General features: G+C 41.1%; 1 protein-coding gene across 1 annotated transcript; it reads left to right on the forward strand.

Moving 5' to 3' along the window:
• Positions 1–4,254: 4,254 nt before the first annotated feature.
• On the forward strand, positions 4,255–21,581 carry SERINC1 (serine incorporator 1). The gene is made up of 10 exons (XM_054280589.1): positions 4,255–4,400; positions 10,905–11,066; positions 12,539–12,732; positions 15,440–15,519; positions 15,709–15,846; positions 17,094–17,263; positions 17,363–17,453; positions 18,651–18,792; positions 18,900–19,130; positions 20,891–21,581. The coding sequence occupies exons 1-10, from the start codon at positions 4,362–4,364 to the stop codon at positions 21,027–21,029; spliced, it is 1,386 nt and encodes a 461-aa protein (XP_054136564.1). The 5' UTR covers positions 4,255–4,361; the 3' UTR covers positions 21,030–21,581.
• The last annotated feature ends 1,323 nt before the right edge of the window (positions 21,582–22,904 follow it).

Below are 22,904 nucleotides of genomic sequence, written 5' to 3' on the forward strand. Positions count from 1 at the left end.
TATAAATGGAGTGACAGCAATTTGCACAATCTGATGATATTTTGTTCTTTGCTTCATGGCAGTAGCTGTATAAAACAATTTCAGATTATCCACTCTTTTCTAAAGAAGGATTAAATCCATACATATTTACAAAAAAAAAAGTTGTTAATCAATTTCTACTCAGTAATGTATTTTTCAGGATGATAAAACATCATTTTAGAAGCACACCTGATAATGCTTTACCACTTAAATCCATTGCATTGTTTGATTTTGATCTACATAAACAGGTATTAGAAGAAAAAAATTACAAAATTCACAGAGTTGTAAGAGGGAGATAAAGAGGAACATTTATTCTATACTCCTATCTATTTGAATCTATTAGATTTATATCTAGGTCAGTCCTTGGATAATACAGCCTCTGAATTCCATTAACTTTCTGATAGCTCTGTTACAAGTCCTTGCACAGTCCATCAGAAATAAGAATTTTATTCTTTCGTGTGCCAGTTCTCTCTCACGATAGAGATCAAAACCTGGGCATTACAATCTGTTGTCACAGACATTATTTCAATATTACTTTTCATTTAGAGGATCAAGAGGGGAAAAAGGGGGTGAGTTTTGTAGATTTCCCTTAAAAATGACATAAGTGAAATGTAGAATTGTACTGCGTACACAGATTCATTCCAGAAAATACACCCTCGTAGAGTATTTTTCTGTGAACATTGTTGAGATAAAAACACATCTTCTGATTGCCGATTTCCACTTGAGCGGTGCCAGGAGAGATTTCAATTCTTTAAGTTGCACTGCCCTCTAGGGGAAAGGATCTTCAGCTGTCGCTCCGCGAGAACAAAAGCCACCCCGGCTTTTCTCCTTCAGTTTTCAAGGCTGGACACTGTGCTTCCTCCAAATGCTACGCTGGTGCTTGGTATGAACTCGGCATGGGTAGCGCAGAGATGAGCTTTGTACAGTACAGCCGTGTTTTATTTGCATTTTTATTCCCTTACATGTTCTATTTGTGTGTGTGATACCTTGCCCGAAGCATAAACCTGTTTAAGTAGTGAATCTTGCCCTGTCGAGCTCACCCTCCCTCTCAGTGGTCTGGGGACACAGACTGTGGGGACAAAATAGTTACCAGGGCTTTTCTGCTGGAGGTTAAATCTCGTGTTTGAGATCCTCCACAAGGCAGCTCTGGGCTCTCTGCAGATCTGGGGTGCACTGAAGGAGCTGATCACGGTTGCTTGTGCAGACCATGAAACTAAAAGGTGGTCTCTAGTTTGGAAAAATTATCATTTTCCAACAAACACCTGACAAACAGGCAGGTTTTAGTAAGAAGCTCCCAAATACAAAGAAGAAAAAAACCCAAACCCTTTTCTGCTATTTGAGTCCTGTTATTTTCTAAAAAGAAATAATCAGAGAGATAGTCAAATAATGGACGACTATGATTATCATATTCAAACTCAAAAGGGTCACAGGGAATCAAGGTACCACACTGGGGAAGCCATCTGAGACATACATCTGGGTATGATGAATTCCACCCCCCTTCCAATCAAGTAAAACTGGTATTTCACAATATAATTTAATGCTGTTAGGCAACTGTATGGCTTGAAAATGGAATACAATTCCAGAAGAGAAATTCCTATAGCAGATCTTTTCTCTTTTACAATGTCTTAGAAAATATGTGTATTGAAGGAGGAGCAGGATGTGGTTCAGTGAAGCGTACATAATGCTTCAGTATCTTTCCACAGTGGATACTCCAAATAAGATAGCAGAAGTAATGACTGAATCAGAGAACAATGATTGGATTTAGTATTTGGAACAAAAAAATGAGATCAGGTTGGTATGGAGAGAAATAGGCTGCCATGGCTATCAGAAATTCTTGTAAGGAAAAAGAGCACACTGTGAAAATTGTGGGAATACTGAAGCGGAAAAAAAATCAGTAGCTAATGAAAACTCATCTTTGAAGAAGATTAAAGGTTCCACAAAGGAGAGGGAATGTTGATTATGCATTCATCACATGAAGCAAGCTGCAATGTTGGCTGTGAGCTGATGCTGTTGCCTCCAGCACCTTGTGGCTACTGCGGTGGTGTTATGTGGGAGATGAACACAGCACACCTCGCTGGCTCAAATCAGTGCACAAACAAAAGTGAACATTAAGAATTACTGTTCTGGTTCTACTGGCTGAACTAAAGGTATTCCAAAATTTTTCAATGTCCACTGATTCTGTGTACTTACCTTTCAAACAAATAGCTATAACAATTTTATTAATTATTCACACTTTTTCTCACTAGACAATTGCAGCCTTCAACCTTCAGCCTGCAAAAATTCCTTCTCAGCCTTTTCATGTTTGATTTTGAAAATAGGATTGCCTTTAAAATCAATTAAAAGTGACAGATTTAGCAACATCCACAGATAAATCAAATCTGAGCCCAGCATGTAGTAGTGTAATATTGTGTAATGACAGCACATTAGTAAGAAGGGAAAATTGTAAGAGACAAAAATGTTCTTAACTTGTAAAACAATGTATACTTCTAGGTATTTTATTTAAAAAATCCAATTTCTTAAGATCCAAAACTAGACACTTATTTCTTTAAGTGTCTAGTTTTGGATCTTAAGACTTTTTATAAATGAAAGGGTTGTACTGAGATGGTATCCTTGGTATTATAATACCCTTATTATTAAATATTTTTAATAAATATAAGTATATATTATAATGTTTGTATTATTAAATATACAACCTAAATTTTATGGTCCTCGATTGATTGTTTTTAAAAGATTTTTAGGCCCTACTTTTTCTTCCAGGACTATTTTATTTTTTTGTGGGCCTTTTCCCTTTTTTGGGGCTGTGCTCATCTACTGTGATTAGTTGGTAATTTCCATACAGTCTACATAACCCCAGCTAACATCTGTGCACACAGAGGGCGAGAGTCTGCACCTGGCCAGGGATCTCTGTGACCTGTGTGACTATTAGTATTATAATGGATATAGTTCAGCTATAGGATGCATGGACATTAAATATTTTGCCAAGTTAATAATGTATCCATAGATGTGCATCAACACCTTGATTTACGACATCCTCAAAGTTTGTTAGCTCCTAGGTGTCCTTGGCTATCTGTTTTACTGATGTGAAAAATGCCAATCACTTGTTTTTAAAATTTTAAAAGTTTAATAGTAATAAAATGGTTATAAAAATAGTAACACAATTAGAGTAATAACAATTTGGACAAATTGAATTAGGACAATATGAGACAATAAAAACAGAGTTACGGACATCTGGGTGCCTTTTTCTGGGCATCATGAGCCCAAAAAAGGACCCCTGCTAACAAAGGATTAACCCTTAAGAACAATAGCCCGTTGCATATTCATACACTTCATACATGATGCATAAATTCCATTCAAACACAGGATTTTGTCTGGTCATTGTCAACTTCTTCCTTCTAATCCTAACAGCGCCTTCAAGGTGGGAAGAAGTTAGTTTCTTCTGATAAGAAGGCAATAAATTCGTTTCCCTGAAAGATTTACGCGTCCTGTGGCTGCTACATGGTGCGAGTGCCTCATTCCTTTCTTTAAAAAAACCCCACTAACATAGTTCTTATTTTAACAAATTTTATAACCTAAAACTATATTTAACACAGTACTTAAGAGAATTAATGCAGCATTTCTTTCTAACATAACACATGTAACATTCATTGTAATATTTGCAAAAAGCCAATCATATAATACATAATAATGCATTTTTAATACAACATAATGCATTTTTCACACTGACATACAACATTTTGCTGTACTACATCCAGTTCGCTACACCTTGATTTGCTGCATCCACAGCTGACAACTAACAAGCTTTAGGCTTTAGCTCCCTTGACTGAAGGATGCTGGCTGCTGCTGTTCCCCTGGCTGGATCTCCTTTCCTGATCACTGACAGAACAAGAGGACACAGTCTCTCTCTCAAAGCTATGTCAGGGAAGGTATAGGTCGGATATTAGGAAGAAATTTTTCACCCGAAGAATAATAAAGTACTGGAATTCTCTTCCCAGTGAGGTGGTAGAATCACCATCTCTGGATGTGTTTAACAATAGACTGGACATGGCATTAGGTACTGTAGTCTGGTTGAGGTGTTAGGGCATAGGTTGGACTTGATGATCTTAGAGGTCTCTTCCAACCTCGTGCTTCTGTGATTATTAGGCCTGAGGCGCGCGGAGCCCCGATCGCCAAGAAGCCCCCGGCCCCACAGAATCCCTGCGTGCGCGTTCCCGCGCCAGGCCGGCAGTGACGTGCCCGCGCCGTCAGCGGCCGGAAGCGCCGCTGGCAGCAGTAAACAACGGCGTCGGGAGCCGCGGCCGCCGCTTCCATCTTGGAGGAGCCCGAGCCCGAGCCCACCGGGGACCATGGGCAGCGTCCTGGGCCTCTGCTCCATGGCGAGCTGGGTAAGGTGGACGCGGGCGGCGCGGGGGTCCCTCCCTGCCTTTCCCTGCCCGCCGCAGGCTCGGAGCCGGCGGCCGGCGCTTCCCCCCCTCCGCAGCCGGGCCTCGCCCGCCGCCTCCCCGCGGCTGTGTCACCCAGGGCGGCTGCGGCGCTGCCTTCCCTCCTGCTCCTGCGGCACGGGGAGGCTGCGGGCCCCTGCCCGGCCCCATCCGAGCTCGGTCCGCCCCGGTGGCCGCGGCCCCCGCTCCGCCGGGCAGGGCTCTCTCCCCGCCGCGGGAGGGGGCGGGCCCCGCCGTGGTCCCTCTCGGGCTGCTCCCGGGATCCGCAGGGATCCGTCGGAGCCGTTTCGCCGGCGCTGTGGGGAGCTTGGTCCTTAACCCCGACAGGCCGGCCTGTCGAGCTGCTGGGCGCCGCTCAATCCGCGTTGCTGTGCGGGAGGGGCCCCGGTGTCCGCTGAAATCACCTCCCCGAATCTCCAAAGAGTCCGGTCAAATGCTTTGAACTCAGCGTTTCTTTCGGGAAAATCAAAACCCGCACGTGTCCCCGATTCTAATATTTGTATTCAATGCCTCTTTCTTACGGCTTTGTCTGTAGCAGCTCCACCCTTTGTAGCATCTTTGTCTCGCCGAGCCATCCTTTCCTGGCGGCACAGTAATCCATGGTAATGTGTCACCACGTCAGTCAGGTGATGTTTGTTCATGGGAAGCAGGAGATTGAGATGGCATTAAGACTCTTGGCACGATGCAGGAAAGCGAAGAAGTTGGTAAAGAGTCTTCAGCTGACACACTGCTTTTTTATCAATACGTGATATATGTTTTTCCAAGTCTAGTCCCTGTCTATATTGACACAGTCAAGTGGTTTGTGAGTTTTTAGATGTTTGCAGTAAGAATGTCAGTGGGATTGTGAAAATCTGAATTTTTAATACCAAAAATAATTGTACCATGCATGAATCAAATTAAATTACCTATTATTAAAGCGTTCATGCACACACTTCTAGTGATATAACAAGACCTCATATTTATCCAGGCTCCTACATCTGCATGTATGGGTTTTGGCTCTTCTACTACAGAGTGACCTTTAATTAAGAGAGATGATCCATAATCTCTTAATCTCACGTACAAATTATATGAAATTACCATAGAATTGGAAAATCTGCATAAATTAACTTCCAGGCTGATATGCCTGTAAATAATCAACTAGAACACTGATAATATCCTTTTTACTAATTACTGTCAGGGCTCATTTTGCTCTCATTAACATTTTGCATACTACTTGATGGTTTAGCCAGTTAGGTTTGAATTACTACTGGATATACTTAACAGTATTATTTTTAATTATTGTTAAATACTTCATGACATTGTGACTATAGGCTTTATTTCAAATACTTGAGTTAAAATATACTGTGTTTTCAAGTTCATAAACAGGCTTTCTAACAACTGGTTGGCGTTTGTAGTGTTTGAAGAACCCCTATCTACTTGATCTTGATTGTTTGTTTTTCTGCAGAGAAATTCAGCCTGTTAGATAAAATGATTTCCATGACATCATAATCTTAAATCAGATTTACTGTGAGTAGTTAACCCCTGTCCCTTCCTTTGAAGTACCCAAACAAATCAGGATGGGTAGTTTTTGTTGGTATTATTTTTCTCTTTCCCCTGATGGCTTTAAAGGGATCATTTTCTTTCCACATTTAAAACCACAGCTAATCAGCACTTCGAGCCTGTACAGCAGTTCTGAGCAGGAGGAATCTGTCCACGCTGCTCTCTAGGGATATGTCAGTACAAACTCAGCTTGTGGCTCTGAGGAGGAAGCACCCACTGAGGGTGAGGGAGCCGCAGGACTAGGTGCAGTGGGGTTGGTGTGGTGCGGGCTGTGGCACGGCCAGCAAAGCTCCCCTGCCCATGGGACGCTGCTGTCACTGCTGCTTGTCCGCAGGGCCGCAGTGCTCCCCTGCCCCTGGGGACGCTGCTGTCACTGCTGCCCCTCCACAGGGCCACAGAGCTGCCCTGCCCCTGGGGACGCTGCTGTCACTGCTGCCCCTCCACAGGGCCACAGAGCTGTCCTGCCCCTGGGGACGCTGTTGTCACTGCTGCTCCTCTGCAGGGCCACAAAGCTCCCCTGCCCCTGGGGACGCTGCTGTCACTGCTGCCCCTCCCCAGGGCCACAGAGCTGCCCTGCCCCTGGGGACGCTGCTGTCGCTGCTGCCCCTCCACAGGGCCGCGCGTTGTACTGTGCAGTGGCTCTCTGCTCAGGCCTCCTGCCGTGCTCGTGTCTTGTGTGCTTTTGTGCTGTGCTGCTGCTGTGTGTGACTGCTCTGCACTCCCCTGTGCTGATCAGGCAGTGCTTCACGGTAGCATTTTTAAGAGCAGGGGAAGCCTGTCAGAGATGAGGTTGAGGCCCCAAAGCCATAAGAGCAGAGTCATCTCAGCAAAAGTCTTCTGCTCCTCCTGACAGCCAGGCTTCATAAGGCAGCGCTGTTTTCCCTCTGCTGTGTCTTGCCTCTATTGTTCTCTTCTCTGAAACAGCTGAGCTGCTGTTTTGCTCTTTTAATATTCTCTGTCAAGGCAAAGATCTTGATTAATTCAGTGTCTATAAGCTTAAGAGTAGGGATGATGTAGCTGAACCCTGACTAGGCCCATCAGGGACTTAGTGTTTTTGCAAATAATTAATTCAATATATAATCATTTAGTCATTACTCCAGCAGGAAGATTATGTTTAATATTAAAAACTTGTTCTGTGTACATCAAGGGCAGTAAGATTTGTCCTTCCATGATTTTGTGGGGTTTTCTATCTCCTACTCTCTTCTTCAGTATACATCTTGTTACGTGTTCCTCATGCAATTTCCACTGCCCTGGGGAATGAAATGACTCTTTGCGCAGGCATGAATTAACTTTAAACCCTGCTGCCTGCTCCCAGAATAGGTGTGTGGGTTTGTCTTCTTATTTTGCCTTAGTAAACACCATTGAGCTGCTTATTTTTCCTCAAAAATATAAAAGGATATGAGTTGCTAGGTAAGTAAAGTTTCTGGAAGGCAATAGATTTTATTCAGCTGTGTCTGAGTAACTTTTGTCTAAGCTTCCTTACAGAAGCAAATGAAAAAGTACTTATGGAGTAACTTTTTGTCTGCATGTGTCACTAAGCTGAGTCACACTGGGGAGTTGAGCTTTGATCTCCATTGTGGTATCTTGCAAGTCAGGGTGAGTAGTTTTTGTTGGTATTATTTTTTTGCTGAAATTTTTGTGGGAGATGTGCTTTAAATTTAGGAAGAAAGTGGCACAAACTCACCTTGTCTCCTCTGCTGATAAGCTGAATTCCATGGGCTGAATGTTCCTTGGTTCCTGTTCTTTGTGAAGTCTGTAACAAGTAGTTTTGCTGATAGTATACTGCTATTTTGTTGGAATGGTGTGCGTTTTATTCTCTTTTGCCAAAGAGAGAATTGGGCTGTAACGTGATTCCTTGTGTAAGTAGCCAGCTTGTATAAATAGTATCATGTATCAACAGGTGTCTCTTGCTCAGAGATGGATATGCATGAGCTGTGTAGGGGCAAAACATTTTAAGAGCTGGTGTTGGAGCTCAGACACTCCAGTGAGGTGTATCGCCTCTCTTGAGGCATATTGCTCCAATGAGGTGGAGACAATCATCTTCATTTCAGCTACTGCAAGTCTCTCCTGTCTGTAGAAGCATTCATGCTTGTGCTTCCACTGAGGCAAGGAGCAAGTTGCTTGAATTATTTAGGTATTTAACAAACACTGGGATGCCTTACAGAAGTGAGTTTTTGTAACCCGTGCTTCTGTCCCCGTGTTTTCTGCAGCACATGAGCCTAATCATATATTCTATTCTGCCAAACTCAACCTTTTATTCAAAAGTACGTTTAGAAATATTAATGCAGACAGAATTAGTTCAAGAAGGTAATTTTTTGAACAGAGAACTGAGATATTTTTCACTTGAAACGTTATTTGTGTAGGAAATAGTGTAAGACAGTAGTACTGTAAAATTCTGATGCATTTGCGGATAATATTTGCTGTACGTTTCCTCCTTGTGAAGTGTAGCTGCACCTAGTGTAGTTGCTTGCAGTCATAGAGGAGCCTTAAAGGTCCACCTATGTCAGGACATTCCTCTGGCTGCCCTGGATGATTCCAGACCCTGGCAGGCGGCTCAGAGACCTTGGCACAGAGTCAAAAACACCTGTGCCTTCGATTTTAGTCCATAGAAAAAAATTACTGACGTTGTGTGAAGATTTACAAACCACAAGAGTTTAAGTAGAATGATAGTTAATTTGTCATGGAGTGAAAAAGTAGAATTTTGAGATTTTAGAAGGGAGGTTCAAGCAGCAAAATAAAATAATCTGGGTGTGTCCTGTCCTCCTTCTTGTCCTCCATCTTGTGCTGTGATGGTGACACTTTTCGATTGGTTTAGAGTAGAGACAAACTGTCTAACCTAAGTAATAGGTATTGGAATATTATTGTAAATAAAGTACTCGTAGTTCTTAGTATAAAAAGTCAACACCACCCCAAAGCAGTCAGTGTGCCACAGACCAACCTGCCAGACAAATCTCAGCAGGTCAGAGAAAGAATGTAATAGATAAAATAAACAACCTTGGAAAGCAGAACTGGTGAATCTCAACTTCTTCTTCAGTCATGGGGCTAGAAAAAAAGACTTTCTAATACCTCAAGAGTCATCTCAACCACAAAACCTGAGACACCTACTCCATCTTTTATGAAGAAGAGGGCCTGAGTGGGATGATCTGGTACTCTGTCCAGTTGCATCCTGAACGCCTCCAGTGGTGCAGACTCTTACCATATCCTTGGGGAGGTTGTTGCAGGGACTGGTTGCTCTCAGTGTAAATAATTTCTTTATTATATTGAGATGAAACCTCCTATAATCAATGCATTCATATTATTTGTGCTGCACTGAGAGAAGGAGAAGGTAAAAAGGGGCAATATAATAACTATTCCATCCTGAAATACTTTTAATGAGAATCTGCCTAGTTTCAGTGGTTTAGCAGACACATGTAATGGTGAAGTTTGCCAATTTAAAGATGATTCTGTAGCGTAGTGGAATGAAGATTTTTACCTCCTTGGGAAGGAACATGTGCCAAAAAGAATACAGGGAAGTTATTTAAAAGATGAAGTTTGTGGGTTCAGTGTGTGAGTCTGGTTGAAACTGTAGGAATGATAATCGGCCTTGTCCGGAGGGTTTCCCAGGAGTGTTGTGGCAGTCTGTCTGCTTTTCCCAGCAAGCCCTGGGGACTTCCGGTAGCATCGGACTGCTGTCATTTTTGGTTGTCACATGATGAAACTGCTGAGAACTCCTTCTGACACATGCCTGTCATACTGGGTGACTGGAATGTCCTGGTCATGTGGCCTTCTAACTACTCCTGTCCTTAGGTGAGTGTGTGACTCAAGCAGTGATGGACACCTGTGGATTTTGTCCCATGGTGGAGTTGTCCCTGGATGTGTGCTGGGGGAGAAGCTGGGTTTTAACTCTGTTCTGTATCTTTGTGTGTCATGGTTTCTTGTAGTTCAGAGAAGGGCAGTGATCACACATTTTGATTGTACCTTTCCTCCTTTGGCTAATGTTTACTTGTGGGACCTTGCCTTTCTTTTCCTTCCCAAATTGTCACACTGCACGTGGCAGAGAATTGTTCCCTGCTTCCCAACCATCTTCTGGTGAAATAGCTCCCTTTTTTTCTTCCCACAATTTTCTATGTGAGAATTAAATACAGGTAAATTTTGTCCTGTTTGGTTTTCGCCCCTTGTAGTATTACAACTGTAGAGCATTCCCCATGATACCATGATATTTGTATCAATATCATACAGTATTGATAGCAAATATCAATTTTTGCTGTTGATATTTGGTATCAATAACACATGTTCTTCATATTTGCTCTGTTCTTACTGTTCGTAACTTTTACATTGCATAAGTTAATTTTGCAGACTAACAGAATCATGTGATATGTGAGTAACTGCTAATATGAAATAGTTTGCAACCTAAGATTTAGGCTGTATCACCTGTTTTTTGTGTTTTGGAAATATTTATGGCCCCAGTGAGGATTTTATCCCAACTGTGCCAGGTGCTGAGAGTGTACCTACATAACAGTTGTGCTCGTATCTTTTTCCTGTGGTGTGTTTGTTTAATCTCTGCAGCTGTGGAAGGGAGGATGTAGTTGCTAACAAAAGCATTCCTTGCATGTCATTTGGCTGAAATGAAATAAAATTCAACAGAACAAATGAGCTTGAATCCAGTCTTTATTTCTTCTGAATGGCTAAATGATTACTTGCAATTATTGAGAAGTATTAGAAATCACTAATTTCACCGTGCAGCGGCGCGTTGGGAAGCGCTGTTGTTTAGTGGCTCTGTAGCAGTAGCAGTGACTTAGTCTGCACCAATGGTGGGATGCACAGGATGAGTAATTTTCCATCATATCTGATGATCTGCACAGCCTGATTAAATATTGAAATATAGTAATCCAAAGCTTTTAAATAATTCATGTTCTGTCTTTTTGTCAGATACCATGCTTGTGTGGAAGTGCCCCGTGCCTGCTGTGCCGATGCTGCCCCAGCGGAAACAACTCCACCATAACTCGGCTGATTTATGCCTTCTTTCTACTTCTTGGCGTCAGCGTTGCCTGTGTGATGCTAATCCCAGGCATGGAAGAGCAGCTGAAGAAGGTCAGGTCATTTATTGCTAGCATTTTTGGGAGAAAAAAATCTCAAAAATAATAGTAATTGACATCTTGAAAAGCATGGGTTTTATTTGGAAATATGTCATTTTGTTACCAGCTGTGCTTCACAGTCACCAATAATTTGTTTGTGAGTCAGAGATGTTGTGGGAAGATCCCTCTATAGGTGAAAAGCACTCTTTTGAGGTAAAGCCTCTTCTTCTCCAGAGCAGAAAAAGAAAAGATTTTGTATCAAACAAGAAAATTTATGTATGTGTACTTTCAAATTAAGTATTATTGAGATGCTTGTATTTATGGCATTTAATTGATTTTTATTGTGGTTGTGATTAAAAAACAAAACAACCACACTCTAAGATGTCTTCTAGTTTTGTCATGCTGTACTAGTTAAAATTCCATCTTAAACTATGCAGTGTGTAACAAAAATATTTTTCACTCATCATTGTAGCCTGTTTTCCACCCAGGGAATTAGGAAGTGTTTGTAGGATCTTACAGTTTATTAGCTAAATGAAGATGCAATATAAAACTGGAGAATGGTATTGTGAGTTACAGTAGAGCTTACAGAACTTGGGTTGCATGTACTTCAGTTCTGTTTTGCAGTCTTAAGTTTTTTTCATAGATAGTAGCTTTGGTTAGGCATGATTTTCATGTTTTTTTCCCCCAAATTATTTATCTGTAAATGTGTATTGTAGGTTGGTGTAGTTACCACTTTAGAGCTTCAGTGAGAGCCATGTTAGTCACCCAGGAAAGAAAATTACAGCCTTCTGGAGTATGATATGACTTCTGAAAGATATTGCTCATGTCCTGGTAGTGACTGGAGAGAATGTTCTCAGCTGTTTCTGAGAATATTGAGTAATATGGAAATTACAGACACACCTAATTGATAGGGTACTTTTCTTGGGAAAGGCTGTGTCTGTTTTAGAGAGATGTAAGCAGGCTGCCACCTCCTAGCTATGTCATAAGCCTGATAGTAACTGTCAAGTCAAATTTACAAGTTCACAGATCTTTAATTATCTCTTGATTCAGATCAGCAAGGGAAAACTGCATTTCTTTAAGAAGTTCTGAAATTGCTAATAACATAAAAAACCTGTTAATAAGATCCCTGTCCCACTCATGGAAACATTCAAGGTCAGGTGGGATGGGGCCTCAAGCAACTTGATGTAATTGAAGATGTCCTTGCCCATGGCAGAGGGGTTAGTCTAGGTGAGCTTTAAAGGTCTTCTCCAACCCAAACTATTTCATGGAAAGATTTATTTTATCCTGCCTATGCAGGTTTTTTTTTTTCCTTGCATGTGTTTGATATTCTAGTTGGACTGCAGCTAACTTCAATATCATATTTTCTAACAGTATTTATAGTTACATAATGTTACAATATTAATAAATTGAGTATTGGAAATGTATTAATATTCATTTACTGACAGGAAGTCTTTTAATGATGACTGATGTGTCTTGTATTTATCACAGATTCCTGGATTTTGTGACGGAGGGTTGGGAACAAGTATTCCTGGTGTGCAGGGCCACGTGAACTGTGATGTGCTGGTTGGCTACAAGGCTGTGTACCGCGTGTGCTTTGGCATGGCCATGTTCTTCCTGCTCTTCTCCTTGCTGATGATCAAAGTGAAGAGCAGCAATGACCCCAGAGCAGCGGTGCACAATGGGTAAGATGCAGAAATGAGTGCTGAGATGAGTTAATGATTAATTTTTGTTTCATTCCACAGAGGGTTTTTCAAGAAATAAAAATATTTAGGAGCCTCATCTGAATTATATTCCTCTTCACTTTGAAGTTTGTAAGAACTTTTTTTCGTTTCTGAACGGTTTTGTTATAAAGGTTATAGCAGTTACACATATATATCGATATAGATGTATAAAACATATCTTTTCTCTTTCTGCTATCTTCTCAGTTGCCCCTCTGCAAAAAGAAATGAGTTATGTATCTAGTTTCTGAGCTTCTCAGTGAATTTTCATTTCTTTTCATTTTAGTTAAGATTATCAGATGGAAGAATATAGTGGAATTTCAGCTTGTGTATTGACACAAGTGGTAGTTTTCATCCAAGTTCTGCCTATGTGTAATGAACCAAGGAAATGTAAATATTTGTGAGAGGACATGGTGCTAAAAAGCCTAAAACCATTTATGGTGCCTGATCTTGGTGGTCACAGTGATTGCTTAGACTACTGCTTTTTAGAGGTGACTGTATTTAACAGAAGCTATGAACAGCTAAGCAAAAAATTTTATTTTATATTCAGTATAGTAGGATTAAACATGTCTAACATAAAAAGAGAAAAAGCTTCAAATTATTTCTGTAGGGGAAAATAATTAAGATTGAGCAGAATATTGCTTTGTTTACTTTTGGGGTTTTTTGGAAAAGAAAAAGAGAGTACATATTAAGATATGTTAGCAAGAGTAACTCAGTTCAGCCTTTCCCCTCCACCCTGCTTTGTTCAGGAGAACATGCTTGTTGCAAGCAAAAAGAAAGTGGTTCAGCTACATTCTGTATCAGAGCTCTGTTGTTTTTTGGTTCTTTTTCAGAAAAAGGCACATGGGGATTTTCCATAATGAGGAATGTTTTTTACCTAAATTTTTTCTAAAGTGTTTGGGATCTTCTTGATAACCTTATTTGGAGTTGTGCTCTCCAATACAAATTTAGGTACTGTTTATACAACCCATAGCAGTATGCTCTTCTTAGCCAATCTAACATCAGCACTAGGATAAAAGGAAAAATTTAACTGTTGCTGGTAAAATATTTAATAACATTACTTTCAGTACTTCTGTAACAACTCATTGCTTCAATAATATGCATTACAGTGAGCTTTATGAAAAGCGTTATGGCTTTTAATTTTTGAAATTGTCTGTATGTTCAGTAATATTTTGAGATGTAATCTTTTTGTCAGTGATTTGAAATATTCAGAATATTAGGGTTTTGCGTATATGTGTACTAACTTTTTCATGCTTGCCTGCAAGTTAAGCTAAATAATACAATCTGGTGCCAATGTTCACCTTCTCTGCTTTTTTAATGGCAGTCAGAGTGGTTTCTTGCCTCAGGTTTATGATGAGAATAGAAAAAATAAATTATATGTACAAGATAATTGCTAGCTTGTACAGAATGCGCAGCAGCTTTAGGTGTTATTTCAGATGACTGTTGTTTTCAATTGTAGAATGGGGTAGAACAGTAAGATCCATCAAAAAAAGTCTAGAATTAGAGATTAAGCATATATAAACTTGAACCCATTTCTATTTCTATAATTGAGAATGGCATTGATTAAAAAAGTGGATTCTAAAACTACTTTTAGTGGGGTTTGTATTGCACTGTAAATGTTACAACTTAATTCAACTTTCAGACTGGATTTTGTCACCTCTCTATATCCCAGGGAGTTAGTCCATTTTCTTCTGTATTCTACACTCCTGTCATCTCACATAATTCCTCTCCACACAACTGGAATTTGTTCTTCTGGTATCCATCACTTGATTGTAACAGCCAGCAGGAGAGATTAAACTTGCTAAAGTATGGGAATAAATGGGAAGGGATAGAAAACTTGAAAAACTGACAAGTGGTTGACATTGTGGGGGTGTGGTACATATCTTTGTGGTGTTACATTCAGTTTTGAAGTGCATGTAGATGGCATCATGCCTGGTTTTGGAGCTGCCTGTCACTGGGATCAGAAAAAATAGTCTTTACCTCCTTACAGTTTTGTTGGCATAACAGTTTGAAGTTCTCTATGCAGGGTATATTTATACAGTTAGTGTTTGGGGTGAGTTGTTGTATCTTTGGTGAAGGATATTCCCATGTATGCTTTCTGGAAACATCTGATCTCTTTTGATGGTCTGTGAGTTCATGTCTTTTACTGGAAGAAAAATTCCAATGACACTGCCCTGAAGCAGGGACTTGGAACTTGATTGTGTCTTTTCTGTGCAGGATAAATGATTTGCTTTTGTTTTTGTGGTAAATCCTCATCAGCTCAGTAGGCCTAAAGCATCTGAAGTTGGATGGGAGGAATCTAGACGTTTGTATATTTCTCTCGTGTAGGAAGTGAAGCAAGACTGGTAGGGAGCTCCAGCATAATATTTTATGTTATTGTAGGCACCAATGTGATCTTTGATTTTAAAAGTACAAAGATATTTTTTAACCCATTTTTCTGATATGCAGACAAACCAACAATCTCACTGCAACTCTGTGTCAGTCTAACACAGGTTAAGCATAATTTTTTAGAGAGCAAAAATCTTGGGCAGTTAAAATTTTTATCCTGCTTCAAGTGAGGCAAGTTACAAATGAGCAAATTAAAAAAAAAACCCAACTCTTAAAGATGTGTATTTTTATATGAATTAGACCAGACTTAACAGTTGCATTATTTTCTTTTATTTCCCTTTAGATTCTGGTTCTTTAAATTTGCGACGGCGCTTGCAATTAGTGTTGGAGCTTTCTTCATCCCAGAGGGACCATTTACAACTGGTGAGGGAATGTTGTCTTCCTCTGTATCATGGTGCAATCATACTTAGTTTTAGATAAAGTAATGCGTGCTGATGTCATACAGTTTTAATTGTAGCTGTGTAACTGTAGTGCTTCTGTGTGTTTAGGGACACTGCGATGGGGGGTAAACACCTATGGTTCTTAACTGATTTTGTTTTACTTCTCTTCTAGTGTGGTTCTATGTAGGTATGGCTGGAGCATTCTGCTTTATTCTTATTCAGCTGGTCTTGCTTATTGACTTTGCCCATTCCTGGAATGAATCTTGGGTTGAAAAAATGGAGGAAGGAAACTCAAGATGCTGGTATGCAGGTATGGAGGGACTATACTACAGTCAAGTTTTAACTTTAATTTAATATGCATTGTGTTAAATAAGTTACTCACTGAATAGTTCATTTTACCAATGCAGAAAGGGCTGCTTCATGCAGGAGTGTCATTTTCTCAGATGTGTAGTTCAGCTCCATTGATGTTCTTCTGTTGTCAAGTTAAATAAGGGGAAGCAGGGAGAGATGCAGCAGTCTCTGAGTAATAAGATCTGTTCCCTGTGCGCAAGGCATGAGTTTCACAGAATCACAGAATGGGTGAGGCTGGAAGGGAGCACAGCAGCTCATCTGATGCAGCCTCCCAGCTCAAGCAGGGTCATCCTGGAGCACACATGGCACAGGATTGTGTCCAAATGGTTCTTGAATATCTCCAGTGAGGGAGACTCTACAACCTCTCTGGGCAATCTGTTCCAGGGTGCAGTCATACAAAAAGTAAAGAAGTTCTTCCTCATGTTCAGGTGGAGCTTTCTGTGCATCATGGTATCAGAAAAATGGCAACAGCAGCTTTTAGGGTTTTTCTTGTTTTGTTTTTTGGGTCGGTTTGGGAGTTTTTTGTTTGGGTTCTTTGGTTTTGGGTTGTTTGTTTGTTTGTTTGTTTGTTGTTTTTTTTAGTCATAGCTTTTGCTAGCTCTTCAGTGCTGATTAAAAACAAAGTAACCTGGTAGTGCATCATGTTGAGTAGAATCATCTCAAACAATTGTTTTTTCTGGTTGCCAGTTAATCATTCTTTGAAGGTATATGCTGAGTGAAAGGTCAAGGTAGTGAAGGAGAGTAAAGTCATCTTACTGGAGAAATGTTATTTTAATAATGTGTTTCAGATTTTATAATTTAGGTGTTTCAGAAGACAGTATGGCCTGTGTTAATTCAGTGGCTGCTTCTCTAGTGTTTTTTCTAAGATGTAATTTGGAAATGAGATTTTGTATTAGCCTCTGAAGCTGAAGCATTTCTTCATTTTCTTTTTTAAGCTGTTAGCCAAAGTGTGCCCAGTACAGCTATCTATGTTCCTTTATCCTCCTTGCTCTTCCTGGTTGCTGTTAGGGCACTGGAGAATCAAGCATGGCCTCAGGATTCCAATGTATTGTTTCTTTACGGGCTATTTGAGAACTTCTTTTACATTTCAGTGCCCAGAATTCTTGTTATATATTGTATCCCACACTTGATAATCATGCAGTATTTATTCCAATCATAGTAGTCTCTGTTATTAACCAGTTTAACTATGGTTTTGTTTCTTCACAGCTCTCCTCTCAGCTACAGCTGTCAACTATCTGCTGTCTCTGGTAGCTATTGTCTTGTTTTATGTTTATTACACTCATCCAGAAGGTTGTTCTGAAAACAAGACATTCATCAGTGTTAATATGCTCCTGTGCATTGGTGCTTCTGTAATGTCAATTCTGCCAAGGATTCAGGTACGATTTTAATTCTGTTACCTCCTGTATTATCACAATGTAATTGTGCCTGCAGCTTTTGATTGCCTAACTTCCCTGTTCTGTGACTCCTTTGTCTAGGAATCTCAGCCAAGATCTGGTTTGCTGCAGTCTTCGGTGATCACAATTTACACAATGTATTTGACTTGGTCAGCCATGACCAATGAGCCAGGTAAGTGTAGTAACAATGTAGAGCATTTTGGGTAACCAGTTCAGCAATAAATTGTACTTTCACTTCTTGCAGGGCAGCAGGGAGGGAGGGCAGGGTCTGCGTGGCTGGTCCAGGCAGGTTCCCATGAGGGGGAGAGGGAAGCAGAGTGCCACTTCTTCTGGGAGGTGCTCACCTTTTCCTCCCCCCAAAGCCACGCTCCCAGCAACAATGTGGGATGTGTAAAATAGCAACATGGCCTTGCCCACACATCTCTGAGCTCCCCCCCCTGCAACCAGCATGCTAAGATTGTGTCTTTTCCCCCTGCTTGTATGGCATGTAATTTCTCCTCTTTACTGGCAGAACTGCAATATCCTAGAGCTTAGATTTTGCAGATCAGTGCAACTCCCCTGAGGAGTCTAGGAGTTTCATCTCTCTACCAAGTTTCATGTTTCTTAGGTGACCAAGATGCTACTGATTATATTTTGCCAAACTGAGGATTTATAACAAGTATTAATAAATGTTGTCAGTGTTTATTGTGACTGGAAACAGTTGAATGTCTCTAAAAATAAACAGGTGTAGAAATTACGATGATTAAAATAAATCACCAGATATTGATTTTAGTGATTTTAATTGGGTCTCTGACCCTTTTGTCTTAGCTGTGGACAATCTTCTGTGCTTCTGTGTCATGGAATACATGAGTCATCTAATTCAGGCAGTGATTATGGGAAAATAAGATTGTCTACTACTTTCAGCTGTTTCATCAGTGTTACCTGTGGATGCTGTGGGTTGGGAACCACTCATAATAAAAAACTGACTTACTGGCATTGTTTTCCATTTCTGGGATGACTTGGGTACCCCATCTATGGAATATGTTTGTCAAACCTGTTTTCTAGCAGTAGAATTTCTGAAGCTTATTATACAGAAATTTCTGTTTTGTTGCATCTAATTATGTCAGATGGAATAGTAAAGCAGTTGATGCATATCTTACATAAGTTCAGAATCCTTTCATCTGCTCAAAGACATAGATTTTTATGCCATATACTGTCATTTCCCTGCTCTAGAGAGATTCAGTAGGCTAAAATTAAATTCAGATTTCACTTAAAGACTGTCACAGTCACGACGTTCCTTTCTATTTCTGTGCATTCAGCATGGAAATGTGCTATTAAATATTTGTCCTGTTCTTGTTTTATGTAAGTTCTAATGCAATTTCCCTCACAGACAGGCGCTGTAACCCCAGTCTGCTGAGCATCATTGGTTACAACAGCACCACCATTCCAACCCAAGGTCAGGTAGTGCAGTGGTGGGACGCGCAAGGGATTGTAGGACTGGTTTTGTTTCTGCTGTGTGTTCTCTATTCAAGGTAAGATTCCTTTAAAAAAATACATTCATTTGTATCACTTCTTATTGTTGGATATGAAATTGTATTTATTTGGGTAACTGTACCATGTCCTTTCCTGTCATATCCAGCATCCGGACATCCAACAACAGCCAAGTTAACAAGCTGATGCTGACCAGCGATGAGTCAACGCTGATAGAGGATGGAATGCCCAGGAGTGATGGCTCCCTTGATGATGGAGATGATGTTCATCGAGCTATAGATAATGAGAGGGATGGAGTTACTTACAGTTACTCCTTCTTCCACTTCATGCTTTTCCTGGCATCACTGTATATCATGATGACACTTACCAACTGGTACAGGTATTTATCTTTGATTAGATGTTGTGCTGATAATGAGCATACAAGAGGCTGTCTGTTGCTGGACAGGGAGGCACAAGTTGCATGCTCTGGAATGTCGGTCTTGAGTGAGCCTTCTCAAGGGAAGTGTATCTGAAAACTGTAGCAAACCTTGTTCACAAGTGCCTGCCATATTTTCTAGGATGATTCGTGTTGTTCACTGAACTGCTGAAATGCATCCTGCTAAAGTGAACAGGATAAAGTCTTACATTATATAACAATTAAAAATTAGTAAACACTAGGCCCATGTCTAGTACAGAGAGCTAGGAAAAGGACATGTTATGTCAACAGGTCAAGGGGAAGGTGTTTCTTCCCATCTCCTCCAGTTCTGGGGCTTCCCGATATGAGAGAGACATGGGCATATACTGGAGAGAGTCCAGCAAAGGGCCACAAAGATGATTAAGGGACTGGAGCATATGTGATATGAGGAGAAGCTGAGAGAGCTGGGACTGTTCAGCTTGGAGAAGAGAAGGCCCAAGGGGTGTCTCACCAATGTGCGGAAACACCTGAAGGAGGTGTGCAAAGAGGATGGAGCCAGGACTTCTCAGTGGTGCCCAGTGACACGGCCAGAGGCAAAAGGCACAAACTGAGACACATGTGGTTCCCTCTGGACATCAGGAAACATTTTTCCATTGCTAGGGTGACTGAGCACTGGTGCAGGTTGCCAGGGGAAGTTGTGGAGTTTCCATTCTTGGAGGCACTCCAAAGCTGTCTGAGGCAGCTGGATTTAGGTGTCCCCACTGGAACAGTGAAGCTGGACTTGAGAACCTTGAGTAGTCTCTTCCAGCCATAGCCATTCTCTGATGGGGCTTGGTGGAAGGAAATTATGTTGTCTGATCCTTGGAAAAAATCCTAACAATAAAATAGTCCTCCTGTGTGTGAACTGTTGGTAACAGCTAGATCAGATCAGAATTAAAAAATACAGCTTACGGTCTCTAGTTACATGGCAAAGAACAATTTGTATCAAAAAAGCAACACTAAGAGGTACTTCCTTCAAAATAACTCTTAATAGATAGTCCTGCTGGGAAATTGATTTGTGGCCCTACTTGGGTCCAATATGACATCAAGATGATCAATTTCTCTAGGTGTTGTGTTGCCTTGTTCTTCTAAAGTTCTTCTAAGCCTTCTGATGTTTACATTTTTGTAATGGAGTTTCTCACACACTTTTCTTGTAAATAGTGATTGTTTTGCATTCCTTTCTGGAGGAGGAGAGAATTGATGGACTGTTGGTTTGACCAGTATGGTTGGAGAGGTGGCAATTTCATCCTCCAATCCATGGTCACTTTTGGAATTCTGTAAATAACAAGGTCGGGAAATAAATGCGCTCTTTTTTGCCTTGGACATATCAGTGTGTGAGTGTCGTTCGTGTCGTATTGCGACAGTGGTGTCCTTTGGCAAGGCAAAATACATTCTCTTTGTCTCTAAGTGCTATCCATTTACTGCCTTTCTGCAGATTTGTTAGAGATTCCTTGTAATTATTTCTGCTTTTTGGCAGCTTCTCATACTGAGTATTTTTTGTGCTGTTGTTTTTCCACCTCCTGTGACACCTACATACAAGTTGTGTTCTTGTACAGACTGGTGTGAACTGCCTGGGAGAAGGGTCCTTTGGTGTGTGAATTGAGAATGATCTCCTGTGAAAACAGTGTTGAAGGGTAGCTTAGAACACAAGTATGTTATATTGAAAAATATTGCAAATGATCCTTTGTCTTTTCCTTGGTTCACAGCCCGGATTCTTCCTACGAGACAATGACCAGCAAGTGGCCGTCGGTGTGGGTGAAGATCTCTTCCAGCTGGATTGGCATCGTGCTGTACGTGTGGACTCTGGTGGCTCCGCTGGTTCTCACCAACCGCGACTTTGACTGAGCTGTGTTGCTCTGGAGGAGGCTGTGCTAGCGCCACGCGTCCCTGAAACAAACAGTATTCCAGCTAGCAGTGCGGGTGTAAATACATGTGTGTGTGCTGTCCAGGTAGTGTTCCCTGCTTTGTCCTGCATGATTGCCTTGAATCATGTCTTGTCATTTCAGCAAATGACTTTTTCTAGCTGAGCTCAGTGGTAATTGCTGTAACGATGGTTTTCAGAGGATTACTCCTCCTTTGAGTGCTTTGGGAGCACCAGATGTAAGATCAAGAGCTTTGGGAAGTATGTTTTCTTCCCCTCAATTGCATTAAATGGTTGTAGGAAAAGAAGTGCAAGCGTTAATTAGGGTAATTAAACAGTGCTTGGTCAGGCTTTACAAGTGAAGAGGGTCTGCCTTTGATGATCCCTGTTGCCTTGATTCCAAAGTAAGCCTTGAGTGAGTGTTGTTAGACTCAAAGGAGCACTGTGGGTTCACTGGGTGTCTTGCAGCACTTAGACACTACCAGCCTGACTTTTCCCGTGCCGAGGGCGGCAGTACCTTCAGCACAGATGTGAGGGGGAGCTGCAGAGGAGCCAGTCCAGTGTGCCCCACTGCACACAGGACAGGCACCCTGGGAGAATACCCTGGTGTCAGAAGCATGTTTTTAAGGCACCTGTTTACAATGTGCATCTACATAGTATTATTGGTTTTTTAAGTAGTTTAAGTAGCATAGCTGTGCTGTAATTTATTGCTGTTTTGTGTGCCACTTTCTTGGCTAAGCTACAATCATGAAGTTTGCAAGGAGCCAAGTGGTAAAAGCTGTGTAAGCCCTTTGGAGGAATTGAGTATTGTGATTAAAAAAAAATGCGGAGAAAAAGAAGCACTGAAGTTACAATAACTAAAGGAGGTTTGCATTTACTGAGGCTTCAACTGAAGGGTTTCTTAAAATATTTGGGGCTCTGAATCTTGAAATCTTTTACTGTATTAGGTATTTGGCTTGTTGTCCATTGCCAGAGATGGACTTGAGCCTAGAAAGTCTAAATCTAGGCATAGTTCCTGTGCAGTTACGAAATCTTAAAATGCTTTTGTGCTTGCTGCTTTGTAACTGAAGTACATAAGCTGCATAGTTTCTCTGTTACTTGCTACAACTTGAGCCTAGAGCCACCTGACTGGGAGTGACCCTGGAGCCTGCAGCAGATGTCATGCTCATCCCTTTCTGTGGTGTTTGTAACTGTGACTTCCTGTTGCTATTCTCTAAGCTTTTAATTCTGCACCTGAACGCTGACATTTACTGCAAAAAATCTGACATGTCAAGTCAAACTTGAGACATTAATGGAAAGATTAGTAAAGGCTTGTAATAATTTGGAATATGTTGTTACCTTATTAATAAATAAATTTGGATGAAGATGTCCCATGACTTTTGATGTGTCATGCTGCTGCTGGATGTGGCTATTGCAAGGGTTTGTGTAACCTTCTCATCCTCTCTTCTGGGGATGCTTTGTAGCACTATCAGGTTCTGAGAAGAACCCACAGTGCTGCAGAGCACACCTGTGAGTCCCTGGCTCTTTCAGGAGGTCACCTGTAACCCCCTGGGTGAAGTTCTCTGACAGTCCTATGCCCTTCACAGCCATGTCCCAGTAAACACTAACGTGCTTTGCACCTGGAACTGCATTCCTGCTTCATCAACTGCTGCCACCTCACTGGATCACACCTGTTTAAATTCGGGTAAAACACCTACAGTGCTTCTACAGTCCTGTAACAAAGTTCCTGAGTCCTGTAGCAAAGAACAAATTGCTGAATTCAGAAAATGGGCTGACAGCTCTGTCTATGGATTCAGCTCCTTGTACAAGTGGCCAGATTACTCTGGAAAAAAACCTTGGATCCACTTCCAGAGCTGGGG

Source organism: Melozone crissalis, unplaced genomic scaffold, assembly GCF_028551555.1.
Source record: "Melozone crissalis strain CALT ecotype California unplaced genomic scaffold, PUWL_Pcris_2 ptg000027l_1, whole genome shotgun sequence".
Classification (NCBI taxonomy): domain Eukaryota; kingdom Metazoa; phylum Chordata; class Aves; order Passeriformes; family Passerellidae; genus Melozone; species Melozone crissalis.